The sequence below is a fragment of the Phaseolus vulgaris genome, chromosome 5 (genome assembly GCF_000499845.2).
Source record: "Phaseolus vulgaris cultivar G19833 chromosome 5, P. vulgaris v2.0, whole genome shotgun sequence".
Taxonomy (NCBI): domain Eukaryota; kingdom Viridiplantae; phylum Streptophyta; class Magnoliopsida; order Fabales; family Fabaceae; genus Phaseolus; species Phaseolus vulgaris.
This window is the reverse complement of record NC_023755.2, coordinates 12978012-12993311: the sequence shown is the minus strand read 5'-3', so window position 1 is coordinate 12993311 and position 15300 is coordinate 12978012. Positions and strand designations below refer to the sequence as shown.

The following is a 15300-nucleotide window of genomic DNA, read 5'->3' as shown; positions in this document are numbered from 1 at the left end:
TAAGGAGAGAAATTTGAAATTCAAACTAAGCGTACTTAACTCCTAAAAATGTGCCACTAATTGTGGATCTAGAAGGGGCCACAATTTACACATTTAAGCATGTGCTTAATGTGGGAAGTGTGACTACACGTGCGACACTAGTGAAGATTTCTAGAAAGCTAGGGTTTCGTCCACCTATGGGCCATGAACAAGCCCAATTTAATGTTATTTAACACATACTCTTAAAAAGACTAAAAGAAAGAACAATGTATATTTTGGCCCATGCTTTGGTCCTCTGCTCTTGATGATCCTTTAAGGAATGATGGGACCTTGTGACCTAGCCTTGAGTCTTGTTTCCTGCTCCTGTTAATCATCCAATAAGGTTGGGCTAGCTTAGATGGTGATGATCCATTCATGGTTACATCAATAAGGTTGAGATAGACTTTACTTTTTGAACACAAAATTTGGCGATCGTGCAAATCTGTGGCCAAGTTAAGGTCGTAGAGGCCGAGCTGGCAATGTTGAAGAAAAAGGAGGTGAGAGAGACCAATAAGAAGATTAAATATGTCAAGGAGGAGGCCTTGGCCAAGCTAAAAGAGGTCGGGGAGTGCTCAACTCAACTTCACGAGGAAAAAGAGAACTTACTCAAGAGTGAAGCAAAATTGAAGGTCGAATTTGCTGAGTTGGGTACTTGATGAGGACCTAGGAGAGAGCGCACCCACTGACCAAGCCCAGCCTTCCAAATTTTTTGCGCCATAAACAATATCACCATTAAGTATAGGCATCCCATCCCTAAATTAGATGACTTGTTGGATGAGTTACATGAGTCTTAAATCTTCACCAAAATTGATCTTAAGAGTGGTTATAACCAAATTCAGATTAAACTAGGAGATGAATGGAAAACCACTTTTAAGACCAAATTTGGGTTGTATGAGTGGTTAGTCATGCCCTTTGGCTTAACCAATGCTCTAAGCACCTTCATGCGACTTATGCACCATGTTTTAAGACCTTTCATTGGCAAGGTTGTAGTGGTCTATTTTGATGACATCTTTATCTATAGCTTGTGCTTTGAAGACCATAACGAGCATGTTAGGAAAGTCTTAGAAACCCTTAGGAAGGAAAAATTGTATGCTAATCTAGAAAGATGTGTTTGCAATATATCACACACACTTCCTAGGGTTTGTTGTGAGTTCGAAGGGGTGCATGTGGATGAAGAAAAGGTAGCAGCAATTAGAAATTGGCCTACACCCACCATTGTTAGTGAGGTACAGAGCTTTCATGGACTTCCTAGTTTTTATAGAAGGTTTGTGAAAGACTTTAGTACCATTGTTGCACCTCTCAATGCAATAGTAAAGAAGGATGTGGTGTTTAAATGGGGCCAAGAACAAGAAAAAGCTTTTGAGACTTTGAAAGATAAATTAACTAAGGCACCCATTTTAGCACTTCCCAACTTTACTAAGACATTTGAGTTTGAATGTGATGCCTCCAACATAGGCATTGGGGCTATCCTCCTTCAAGAGGGTCACCCCATAGCTTATTTTAGTGATAAACACAAGGGGAGTCATCTCAATTACGCAACCTATGACAAGGAGCTTTATGCTCTTGTTAAGGCCTTGCAAAATTGACAACATTACCTTTTTCCCAATGAGTTTGTGATACATAGCGATCATGAACCCCTTAAATATTTGAAAGGTCAAAGAAAGCTTAACAAGAGACATGCTAAATGGGTAGAGTGTATTGAGCAATTTCCTTAAGTGATCAAACATAAGCAAGGTAAAACAAATGTGGTGATGAAAGCTCTTTCAAGAAGGCACACCTTGCTAAATGTTTTGGATACTAAATACTTGGGATTTGATCACATAAAAGAAATCTATAAAGATGACCTTAGCTTTTCTCACATCTTTCAAGAGTGCTCAAATGATGGACACAAAGACTTTTTCATACATGACGGTTTTTTCTTTAAAAGGAAAAGACTTTGTATATCCCAAGGGTCTTTGAGGCAATCTCTTGTTAGGGAGGCGCATGAGGGTGGTCTTATGGGACATTTTGAGGTAGCTAAAACCTTAGATACATTGCATGAGCATTTATTTTGGCCCCACATGCGCAAAACCGTACATAGCTTCTCTGATAAATGCATAACATGTAGGAAGGCTAAGTCTAAGGTGCAACCCCATGGCTTATATACCTCTCTTCTCGTCCCAGGCATGCCTTGGGTAGACATCTCTATGGATTTAATTCTAGGTCTTCCCAAGACATCTAAGGGTATGGACTCTATCTTTGTGGTAGTGGATCGCTTTTCCAAAATGGCTCATTTTATACCATGCCACAAAGTAGATTATGCTTGTTATTGCAAATCTCTTCTTCAAGGAAGTTGTTATATTGCATGGGCTTCCTAGAAGTATAGTATCATACAACTCTAAGTTCTTAAGTCACTTCTAGAAAACATTATGGGAAAAACTTGGCACTAAACTCTTGTTTTCTACTACTTGCCATCCCCAAAATGGTGGTCAGACAAAAGTGGTCAATAGGACTTTGGCTCAAATTTTGAGATGCCTTATTTCAGGGAACCCAAGGGCGTGGGAAAACTTGCTTCCTCACATTGAGTTTGCTTATAATCGGGTAGTTAACTCTACTACTTCTCACACCCCTTTTGAGGTTGTGTATGGGTTCAATCCCCTCACACCCCTTGACCTCCTTCCTATTCCTATACTTGATGAGGTGTTGTGCAAAGATGGTTTTGAAAAGACTTATTTTATTAAAGACTTGCACCACAACATCAAGCTTCAAATTGAAAGGAAGGTAGGCAAGTATGCCACGCATGCCAATAAGGGGCACAAAGAATTGATCTTTGAACCTGGAGATTGAACCCATACACAACCTCAAAAGGGGTGTGAGAAGTAGTAGAGTTAACTACCCGATTATAAGCAAACTCAATGTGAGGAAGCAAGTTTTCCCACACCCTTGGGTTCCTGGAAATACAAGGAATCTAAAGTGCCTGGTCAGAATCCGAGCTTCATAGAATGTATAGCCACAATAGGATGCAAATTAAGAATGCTCATAGATGCTTTGGCAAGGCAAGCCATATATTGTTGTAATGGCTTGTTGTCCCCTTGAATGACATTGTGAAGGGACATAGAATCTATTACTGTGGGTTTACAATCTGAAAACCAAGCTGTAAAGTTGTCATAGAAGGTCTCGAAGGAATCATTCAAAAAGGAAGCCACTCGAGTGTGGTTCATTTCAAGGTTGTCAGGAATAGTTGGCAAGGCATGTGAAGATCTCTAGAGAAAAGATTGACTTAAGTGAGATAGGCCTGGACATGAGCTTCTGGGTCTCAAGACCCATCGTACTTTTTAAAGTTTAGCCATCGCCATGACTCTGGAAGTTGGACTTGCCTCACCTTAGAGGTAAATGGATGAAAACGTGCTAAAATATGTGTGTTACTATTCCTCGGGGGAGGAGGTAATGCTTTGAAAGACAACTACTATGGGCACGATGAGATTCCACATTGTGTGAACGGACTCAAGTTACCGGATTAAAGGCATTGATTGTCGTCGTTGGTCCTTGAGATCGATCATGATATAAAATTGGTGGGATATGTGCAGCCAACCTGCTAAGTGTACTCGACACGAATCTGTGTGTATCCTCTGTTGGTTTAGAGGGTGTGTAGGGTGAGATTCAACCTCATGTTCCGTATTGTGTTGAACTGGCAGTTTTGAATTATGAGTTTCATGGTCATGTTGAAGAGAAGCGATCTACAAGTGAAGAGTAATGATCTTGTTGTGATGTTGCCTTTTTAGAGATTGCATTTCGTCTTGATATTGGTTATGCACCTCTTTGATATCTTTTATATGCCAGTGGTGGCATGTTAGACGATGCTGTCAATGTGGCCCAAGAAAAGTTTTATCGCGGCCTGAGCGCCAAATGTTCTTACCAATAATGAATTGGAGTCATCCAAGGTGGATGTTCGAGCAGTGAGTGAACCAACTTCTCCTATAAAGGGTTTCCTGACTTTATGGTTGAAAACTGAGTGCACTATAGGTGAACCACGTGGTAGTCCACCTATAAATGACTATTTGACGCTCAAGTTAGTAAGAAATTTAAAATAATTGAGTAAAAGGTGAGTGAAAAAGTATTGCATTAGTAAAAAAATCTTCTTAAAATGGTATTTATAGACTTTTTGGACCGGTATAATATTTTAGTATCAACTATAAAATTGATTTTTATGGGAACGTGGTCACTTACTTTCCATTATTACCGAGATATACAGGAATTGTAACTGCAGGTGATTGAAATCTACAATTGAAATCACCTCTTCAGTTGAGAGTGGTTATTAATTGCTCCAAGCCTTTCTGGGTAGTACAAAAATAAATGTTTTTATGAAATCTAATCTTCAACCCCTCGTAATTGGAAAATTAATAAACAAGAGCCTAAATAAAGAATTTTGGTCAGTCCAACTTACAAAACAATATCCATCCAGCTTGTTCAACCAGTATACCATCGTTATCAAATTTACTGAAAATATAATAATTTTATTACAAATCTAAGTTCTCATATAGACAGGTAAGATTGGAGAAGAGTCAGACAAAACACTAACATACTCGTGAAGAATATTCTAATAATGCACACTAGACCCAGTCCAAACATGATCCAGTGTTCCAAGTTTGAAAGCCAAAAAACAACACCCACCCAGATTTTTTATTCAGATCAGCAAAGTTATTTCTCATATTCTGCTTTTATGATTTTGCGGAACTTTAAGATGTCGCTTTAAGAAATTATCTGTCATAAAGTAATTTTTGGCGCATATTTTTGTAAAATTAAGTTGTTTGACGACATGTATATAGCAATCATTGAAGTGCTTCCTCATTAAACACATATACACATGGATAGCATAGAGAACATGAAACAGGAGACAGAGAAGATGGAAGGAAGTCCCAGTTCAGATAGCACAGCAACACCTCTATTAAGGGTAACTGATGATAGAGAAGAAAACAGAAGACCCCAAGTTTGGGGTTGGTGGAATAGAGTGTTGGACATGGAAGAGGCCAAGCATCAAATCTTGTTTTCACTTCCAATGATTCTTACTAACATATTCTATTACTTGATCACTTCGGTTTCTGTCATTCTAGTAGGTCACCTTGGAGAGCTTCAGCTTGCTGGTGCTACTCTTGCAAACTCATGGTTCAATGTCACTGGCTCTGCAGTCATGGTAATTCCTCTTTCTCTTCTCAAAACCCTTTCCTACAATATAATAAATAACCATTTTTTAACAAAAGCTTTCTGCTTTAACCTCTATATTTATACACTTAATTTGTAGAATAGAAGAATCATTACTAGTAGATATGACAAACATTTCAATGTAGTAGTTGCTCTGAGAAGAGTTTCACAAATCACTATAAATTGTGGAAAGCCTGTAGATCCAATTACCCACTACTAATTTATAAAAATTCATTTAGCATTGCCAATTCTTAAAATAACTTAGGTTGTATGTTTTTTTGTCTTTGGAGTCTAGAATTTTTACAGTAAAAGTTATACCGAAGTGTCAATTATTGTTTCTAATCTTTATCTCTATACTGAATGTTGGCTCATCAATGTTCTCGCAAACTTAACATCATAACATTGTTTCAGAGCTTGTTGTACTAAATGCAATTAAAGTAAATGTTGTTACTAGATTAAACTCCCTTCATCATACCTTTATTCTATTTGTAGGTTGGTTTGAGTGGGGCATTGGAAACACTGTGTGGGCAAGGATTTGGTGCAAAGGAATACCAAGTGTTGGGAATTTACCTACAGGCCTCTTGCATCATATCTCTTATTTTTTCCATCATTGTATCCATTATTTGGTTCTATACAGAACCTGTCCTTGTGTTTCTTCATCAATCTCAGGACATTGCAAGAACAACTGCTCTTTATATGAAGTTTTTGATCCCAGGATTATTTGCATATAGCTTTTTGCAAAATATCCTGAGGTTTCTGCAGACACAATCTGTGGTCATGCCATTGGTTGTACTTTCAGCTCTTCCATTGTTGGTTCATATTGGTATTGCATATGCCTTGGTTCAGTGGTCAGGTCTGAGTTTTACAGGTGCACCAGTTTCAGCTTCTATTTCACAATGGATATCAATGCTATTATTGGCCTTGTATGTCATGCATGCTAAGAAGTTCCAGCAGACATGGCAAGGGTTTTCCACGCATTCATTCCATTACGTGTTAACAAACATTAAACTAGCTCTGCCCTCTGCTGCAATGGTATGGTACGAGTCACTAACAACCCTTCACTTTGCTAGTCCTTTTGACTATTCATCTTTGCTAATTAAGGACAAGTAGCCTAATTTGCTAAAGATACACGATATAGCTTGTATATTGAAACGCTTTTTGCAGTTCAAATTATGAGAATGTTATTGGAATTTAATGTAATAATGTAAGGTCCTTAATAATATCATCATACTCACTATCTGTTGTTTATGCTATGCAAGTTTGGAGTACTGGGCTTTTGAAGTTCTGGTTTTCTTAGGTGGTCTATTGCCCAACTCACAGATAACAACTTCGTTGGTTGCAATATGGTACAATTCCAATACCTTTATATTTTCTTTGTTCGTGTAAAACAACAAAAGATTCATATGGTTTATTATTGTTATAATCTTCAAAATAATCTGCAGTTTAAACACACAATTCATTGCATACACGATTCCTATTGGTCTCGGAGCGGCTGCAAGGTTAGAGGGTTGAACACATTCTTCTTTGCATGCATTTTCTAATATGTTCTGAATCAACATTATAGTATATGAATTGAAGAGTTGAAATTTAACTTAGACAGCACAAGGGTATCCAATGAATTGGGAGCAGGCAACCCGGAAGGAGCTAAACATGCAATGAATGTCACTGTCAAGCTCTCTTTCCTCCTTAGTTTCTGTTTTGCTTTGGCACTTGGATTTGGACATAATATCTGGATTCAGCTTTTTACTGATAGTTCTAAAATTAAAGATGAGTTTGCAGCAGTGACACCCTTGCTTGCCATTTCCATAGTACTAGATGCTGTCCAAGGTGTCATGCAAGGTTTGAATTTCTTAAATTGTAGTAAAATCTTTGATGTTTTTTTGTCAAATTTCCTTGGCCTACCTCTTGTTTTTTGCCCTTACTCCGACTTTAATTTTTTTACATGGTCCCTTATTTGTTTAAAAAATCTATGTATCTGAAAAGTTATGTGAAATCTGAAAAACTTCGAATTCTTAAGTGAAAATTGTGTTTAATACTACAGGGGCAGCAAGAGGATGTGGCCTGCAACACTCCACTGCATATATTAATCTTGCAACTTTTTATCTTGTTGGTTTACCAATATCGTGTCTCCTCGGATTTAAGACCAATTTACAGTATAAGGTAAATAAAATATTGTTATTACACATTCTGATTCATTTTGTTCTGATATCTTGAAGAATCATCTTGATTCTGAGACTTGTTGCATTCATAAGTTTATTATTGTGCTTGTATTAAAATCTATAGGGTTTATGGATTGGCCTGATTTGCGGGCTGCTATGTCAAGCTGGAACACTCTTCCTTTTCTTAAGGCGTGCCAAATGGACCAAACTGGATCTTCTTAGAGACAAAGATAAAGACCGTCATCCTCTTGTTTAATTCATCATCTTCAAAACAGCCACTGAATTTATGAACAGAAGATTATCACAAAATGGTGGGAACTTGATTTTGGTTAAACGTTTCTTGCTTATACTCATTTTGAGAATACTATAGATATAGATTAAGAAACTAAGGTATTGTGCCAACAAAATCACTTGATTGACGAGAGAGTAATTTCTCACACAAAGAATGGAACCTCTATTTTTTTTCCTGCATTCTTCACTCGAGTTTATATTTGAATGAAGAAAACTCTTTCTTAATTCTGACTTATGAGGGACAATATATGTAATTATCACAATAGTCCTTGCAAATTTGACGCTATTTTTTTATGCAACGAGGAGGATTTGTTTCTGGTAGTTTTATGCATGGAAGGAACTACTGCACACACCACTCAACTTTTAACAATGGTTAAAAAAATATTTTCAGAAAAAGTTTTGAAATTGTACTTAATAAAGATTTTATAATTTAATGATGTCTTAAACCATCTTTATGAAATCGCGTTTTAACGACGATTTTATTTGAAATTGTCGTATAAATAGACTCAATAAAGGCGAGTTCCATTTTGAAATAAAAAACATTAAAATTTTAAGTTACTGAAAAAAATGATGACCGACCAAAATCATCGCTAAAACCTTCAATACAACGACAATTTTATTTGAACTGTCGTTGTATGTGTATTTTTTAAAATTTGTTATTTTTGTATAATTGACAAACTTGCAAATAATACATTATCAGACCCTTACATTAGCACAAACACTTACAAATTTGACAATTATAAACAAATTAATGAATCCACAAGTATAAATGTATATAAAACATAATTAATAAATTTAAACCATCTCAAAATAAATTAAAAGTGTTGTTATATACGTTCTGTCTAATCCATGTTAATAAAAATGTTGTTAGGCAACAACTACTACTAATCTAAGAATGACTTAACTAGTATTGTCTCCATTTCTTAACAATTCTTTTGGTGGTGATGAACTATTCCCTCATAGAAAGAAGAATTCTTAAGTCTGGGACTACAATGCAAGAGGCACGAACAACAATCACAAAAACCTTCGGCACAAGGGAAGTGCAACCTAAAGAAGAAGGCAAAAATAAGAAGAGAATGCGGAAATGAGCGTGATGCAAGGATAAAATCAAAGAAATGATGATGATTATGTTAATAACCACCGTCGTTTCTATGTTTTTTTACTTTTAATGACAGTTTATGAAATAATCATCGTCATTTTTCTCAATTGAAAACGATTTTAGGTAAACTATTGCCAAAAAGTTTGTCCCTTTTACAGAATTTCTATCGCGTTTTCTTTGATGATGGTCGCCTTTTAACTGTTGTTATTTAGGAATTTAGCACTAGTGACACAACACACACCAAGGAACAAGGCTTATAACTTTAATCAATTTATATGTTGTCTAATCCATGTTAATGAAAAGGTTGTTAGACAACAACTACTATTAATTTAAAAATGACCTAACAAGTATTGCCTCCATTTCACAATTTTTTTTTGGTGATGGTGAACATTTGCCTCGCAGAAAGAAAAATTCTTAAGTTTTGGTCAAATTTTCATGCTAAAAGAGGTCAAAAGGTACCTTTCTTGATCGGGGACAACATCAATCACCTAGATATATTCATTTTAAAGTTAGAAGACTTGAAATTTTTTTATAAAAAGAATGTATGTAGCTTTGCCATTTGTAATCTCAATTATGTAAATGCTTGTGCTGCATTTGTAAACCAAGTCAAATTATTTAAATAAATAATAGTAGTGAAAGGAGAGATTGTTAGAATGGATGACTTTAAACTAGAGGGAGGGTGAATTGTTTAAAGAGGGTTTTCGAAAACTTTTAAGTCAAGAATGAAATTATCTCAAGAAACAATTCATATGGAATCCAGTTTGCCAAAATAATAAGCAAAAACAACAGCACCAGAAAAACAATTGGTTGTTTCGCAGAAACAATCGGTTGTTTATACCAGTAAACAAAAACAAAATTGAATTTAAAGAGTTAAGGATAGAGAGAATGCACACAGATGTTTATACTGGTTCACTCCAAACCCAGAGCTACATCCAGTCTTCTCAGAAACCACTGAGGAATTCCACTAAGCAATCAAACCTAGATCACTTACAACACAACCAAGAAAGTGACCTTGATCCCCTCAAGACACACACTTCTCTTGGCCAACACACCAACACTAAGAATGCTGATCTTGATCCCCTCAAGAACACACAACACTTCTCAGCAAACACACAGAAGAAACTTGTTCAACAGAATACAAGGACTACTCTTGTTACAGAAGTAAATCTGAAATCAATACAAGCAGAAATCCTATCTCACACACTTTGATCAATCTCAATCTCTAAGCAATCTCAACTATTTGAAAATCAGAATCTTGTTGTTCTCAAAAGATTGTTATTTTTCAAATCTTTTTTTTTTTTTGAATTTATTCAAAGATGTTTGTTATCAAATCTTAACAAACTTATTCATTGCATTTAAAGATTGGTCAAAGCATTAAAGACTCGAGCGTAATCAATTAAAACATTTAAAGCTCAGTCAAAGCTAAAACAGTTTTTCTGTTATGGTACCAAAACAAACAATCGGTTGTTTCCTCGAATCAATCGGTTGTTTTGGTTTTAACAGCTCAACCATTTGAAAAACATTTTTCAATCTTTTCTAAAAACACCTAAGTATAAAACAATCGGTTGTTTCGACAAAACAATCGGTTGTTTTTCACTTAGTTTGAAAAACACTTTTCTTTTAAAAAGATTGAGAATGCTTATGCTTTGGATTCAATCAAAGAGTGGATTACAAAACTTAAACTACCCCAGATCCTAACTAAGACAGCTCAGCAACAGCAAGCACAGCCAATCCTTCAACATCCTTCAAAGGGTTTGGATTCTTCAAAGCTTGAATACCACTTGGTTCAACAGAGATGAGTGAGGTGCAATGACATCGATTAAATTTCGTGAGACCAAGAAATCCAACTAAGGACATGAGAGAGTATGGCTCTAGTCATCGTAGGATAACCTGAGCTTTATCATCATTAGGAGAAACACATGTTGCAAAAATAATGTGACGTAAATAATTAATTGAATCTATAGTGAAAGTACATTTAGAAAACTTAAAAAGAAATTGGTTGGAAAATAACTAATGTAAAACTAATTCTTATGTTTAACACAAGAATCAAAATTAGGGTTGTACAATAAGATGCCATGAAAGAAAGCTCAAGCAAATTTTCTCAGATAGGTTTTATGTAAATCATTCATATGAGATTCACTACAAAAAATCGTGTATAATGCGACGGTTATTTTTGCGAAAATTGACATTTTTAACCACCGCCTTATACGTCTGTGGCGGTACCGCGTACCGCCAGAATTCTTGCCGCCACAAAGTTTAATGTGGCGATCAATTGAGAACCTTTGTAGCAGACGCCATATTATGCATTGTATAAAGTGGCGATTTTAAGCATGTAATTGGCGTCAGTTATAAATGTCGTAATTTTAAAACTGTGTAAACCAATTTCAACGTAAATAGTGGCAGTTTTAACCGCCACTTAATACAGTATAGTATGCCATTTATAATACACTTTATAACTATCATAATTCGAATATTAAATATTTAATTTTATTTTTAATATTTATAATAATTATTTTAATTCTATTTTATAATTTGATTTCATAATATTATTTAATTTCATATTATAATTAAATTTTAGTACATAGTTAAGTTTCATAATATAATTAAATTATAACATTGATAATATAATTAAAATTGATAAACATAATAATCAAAAGATGACTTCATTCATTCATTAAGAGAACAAAGTTGATAATGTCAAACTAATCCAAACAACAAGTAAATTAAATTATCAAAATATAATTTCTTTCATATTTGAACATATTACAACTAAAGCCATAATCCTAATTCTAATTTGTCTTGTTGCCTCCACTTGATCCAATAATATTCTGGTTTGGTGATGGAGCACCACTTCTAACATTTGGTGCCTGGAATAAATTAAAATATATTTAGAGTTAATTTTAAATTTTTAAAAAATAAATGAAAACAATATTATAATAAAGTTTTAAGGACTGGAAACAATATTATAACATTTTTAGGGTTGTAAACACAATACCTGTAAACACAATACTTGTAAACAGAAATTCTTCCTGAATAAGACTTGCAATGCAAACTAATGTAGCTGCTAATATATCCATAAGCAACTGCCAAAACAAAATCAATATTACCCTTCCCAATTTTTCACAGATAACAATAAAGACAATATAGTAGCAAAGAGTTTGAAACAACTCAATAAATAGACACATTGGTTTAAACCAATATGTACAAATGTGTTATTTGAAATTCCATAAACTGAATGTCTTTCACTTAGCCCCACTCTTAATCTGAAATTGAAAGTATATAGCCATATAAACAGTACAGTAACAGGGAGTTCGCTATAAATCAGAATAATAATAATTATAATAATTAATAATAATAAAAAGTATGAGAACTTTACCATAATCAATTAATAGTCCATGTTTATTTAAGCACCCATCCTAATTGTATATCTTTTCTAAAACTCTTTCTAATTAAAATTTAAAATCATATTAGCCTGTTATTTCATTCAACCTTGAGTAAAAACAAATACTAATTTCAGTCAAAATAAAAGCAGGTATAGATTGAAAGAGTTTCCATACCTTGTTGTTAGCAATTTCCTTGGCCTTTTCCTTAGCAATCCAATCATCCAACAAAGAAAGCAACTAATTAATCAATTTCTAACAGCAACTAAAATGAAGTTAAAACCTAACAAAACCAAACCAAAGCAGGACAACCATTGCAATCATCTCCGCAACACCCTTCCTCTTGTTATTCCTCCACAGTTTCTTTCGTTTAGACTTGTTTACTTTATTTGCAAGCCTAACCATAGTTGATTTCTCCTTCCATGGACTTGTGTCATCAACAACATACTAGAGGATACTTTTCAGGGTTCAAACAGTGTTCGTTAAATACCCAACAAAAAACAAAGAAATTGAAACGTTTCTTAAGTTCTGGAAGAAAAAAAAACCTATGACTTCGGAGGGTGACCTTTCGTTGCAAAAATCGCCGCATCCTCCGCAGCCACGGCCAAATCCACCTCTACCGCAACCGCCACTGTCACGGCCACCCCTGAAACTGCCACCGTCGCACCCACTCTTGAAACCCCCATCGCGCCCACGCTTCCAGGGGTCTAATTATTTAGTGATCAGAGAAAGCTGCCACAGAGGATTGCCAAGACAACGTTTGAAGGGTTTAGGTTTAGGGTTTTGGGGCAACGTTGATGAAAATAGGTTTTTGAAGAGAGAGGAATACTTCAATGTTTGGGCCACTATTGGGCTTTCTTGGGACTAAAACACATTGTTATTACGGAGGGAACGAAACGTGGGAGAGTTTTTATTTCGAAGGATAATTATGGCGGTTCTAGATGCCACAATTCGAAGGGAGATTATGGCGTCTATGAAACTGTCGTATTATACAGTAAATTGTGGCGGTTTTTAATAACCGTCATATTATAATCGCCACCACATACACGTTTTTTTGTAGTGATTGAAAAATAGAGGAGGCATTAGTTAAACCGAAAGATATAACAAGGATTTCACAATGGTCATGTGATTTTCTAAGAGTTGTTTTTTGTTTATCTTTGGGAACCACAAAAAATTAGTAATCTTAAAAATAATAGTAGCAATGCTTCACTTGTTCAACAACTCATCAATTGTGTGTATGAGAAACAATCTTTTATGGTAATAACATTTAGTATTCAATGGTAAACACAAAAAAGTCATGCACAACTCTTTTTCTTGACAAGTTGAAATGGTGAAGAAAATGGGCTTATGTTAGGAGAAGCGATGTCTTCTTGTATCATCATTGTGATATCCTTCTAAACATGTGGGTAGTGGTCAGACATTGGTCAGTAGGGTGTCAGGAAGGAGATTAATTAATGGTTATTACGATTTTCGGTGGTGGAAGGTCATGAGGTTTACAGAAAGTTGAAATGTGATTGTGTAAGAGTGTTGTATGGGTTGGGGAAAGGTTTAGAAAGGTGTAATTGTGAGGAATTGGAAATGTATCTACACTTGGGTTGGTTGGGTGGAGAATCTTGAATTAGCAGGTTAAAGGAGGATTGTTGATGTAATATAGTTCATATGTATCAATTAACAAAGTTTGTGGTATGATGTATGTTGTGGGGGTGTGGGGGAATCACCAAGTAGGATAATAATTTTTGTGAAAGTGATTGAAGGAAATGTCGAGGACAACAAATTTGTGTGTGATAAAACCATGTGTGCACAACCATTCGATGCTTGGGACGACACATTTACACGTTTAAAGAGATTCTTTAGTCGTTTCTCACCAAGATAAAAAAAATGGTGAGCTAATAAGTGTGTAGCTGTAAATGATGTCATAAGTGAGGTTGGAGGATGTTGTGGGAGCTTCCAAAGTCCACCATAGATTTTGGATGGTGCCTTAAAAAATTTAAGGGTTTGAGAGAATTGTTGGTCGGTTAAGGCTTGTGTTGACAATTGGAAATGAAGGGGATATTAAGGTGGGTTAAGAGGGTCAATCTTTAGCTATTAGGGATTCACTAGATTAGTGTGGGTGTCTTCATTCAACAACAAAAGGAAAAAAACGTGACGTGACAAACTTGTGGTTTGGTATAAATTTCTCATCATAGTTCTAACATACTCATTAGGCTCGTCATTCTTAAACTTGAGTTGCATTAAGGTGTTTGATGGGTAAAGTAAGAGTTAAGTTAGGATTAGAAGAGGTTGAAGATTTTTGGTAGGATAGGTGTAGAAGGTAATGGATAATGAAAGCTAAATGGGATATACTATTATTTAGAAAGACAAGGTTTAAAGCCTTTCAATCTGACTTCAATAAGTTTGGTTATTGAAGTTAGCTAATTATCTACAAATATCATGAATGAGACAAAAATAAAATAAAGGAATTAAATATAACCTCATAGGTAAGCCAAGGACTCACTTACATATCTTTTCAAAATCTGCTTAATAATAAGCTACAAAACCATACTAAAATTTGCTTAATAATAAGGTACAAAACCATATTGGCGAAACTTAAATAGTTCAACTTGATGATTTTCATCATAAGTGAAATAACCAAAGCACTTCTTAAGGGTTTTAGTGAAAGAATCCTATAAAATAAAATTATACACAATTGTTAGTAAATGGACACATGGTACAAAGTAAAATATTGTTCAACTTGTAAAATTCAATTGAAAAGGTCTAAACCCTCAAATGTGACATGTAATTTTTATATGAAATTAGCACTTGTACTACCGAAAAATATTGAGAATATACTATTCACTTGAGATAGTTGGTCAAACCACCTATAAATCTGAACAACTCGGGTTCACTTGAAAACTAATTTCTGTTACAATAGAAATCAACTCTATTTGATAATAGATTAGTCAGACTAATATCTTATACCTATCTTATTGGTTATTTCACTAGACCCATATAACTTTATTCTTCTGGGAGTACTAACTCAATCTCATACATTCACTTAAATATTATTATATTTCTCTAAGTTCTTACTAACTTGGGGTCGGAGAATCTTTTGTAGGTGAAACACCATTTGATCTTTATTAAACAAACCTTGGCAACTCATCAAGCCAACATGTCCAATAGCTCAATCATCCACTTC

At 34.9% G+C, this 15300-nt stretch overlaps 1 protein-coding gene across 1 annotated transcript; it reads left to right on the top strand.

The window, feature by feature from the left end:
• The first annotated feature begins 4532 nt into the window (after positions 1 to 4532).
• LOC137835181 (protein DETOXIFICATION 19-like) lies at positions 4533 to 7871 on the top strand. The gene is made up of 7 exons (XM_068643556.1): positions 4533 to 5188; positions 5689 to 6233; positions 6456 to 6542; positions 6639 to 6695; positions 6797 to 7035; positions 7238 to 7356; positions 7480 to 7871. The coding sequence occupies exons 1-7, from the start codon at positions 4862 to 4864 to the stop codon at positions 7609 to 7611; spliced, it is 1506 nt and encodes a 501-aa protein (XP_068499657.1). The 5' UTR covers positions 4533 to 4861; the 3' UTR covers positions 7612 to 7871.
• The last annotated feature ends 7429 nt before the right edge of the window (positions 7872 to 15300 follow it).

Excerpts from the sequence above, each read along its gene's own strand:
- LOC137835181 (XM_068643556.1), top strand. The coding sequence starts at position 4,862 with ATGGATAGCATAGAGAACATGAAACAGGAGACAGAGAAGATGGAAGGA. Across the intron at positions 6,234-6,455 it reads CCCTCTGCTGCAATGGTATG|TTTGGAGTACTGGGCTTTTG; the intron begins GTACGAGTCACT and ends ATGCTATGCAAG. Across the intron at positions 6,696-6,796 it reads GGTCTCGGAGCGGCTGCAAG|CACAAGGGTATCCAATGAAT; the intron begins GTTAGAGGGTTG and ends TAACTTAGACAG.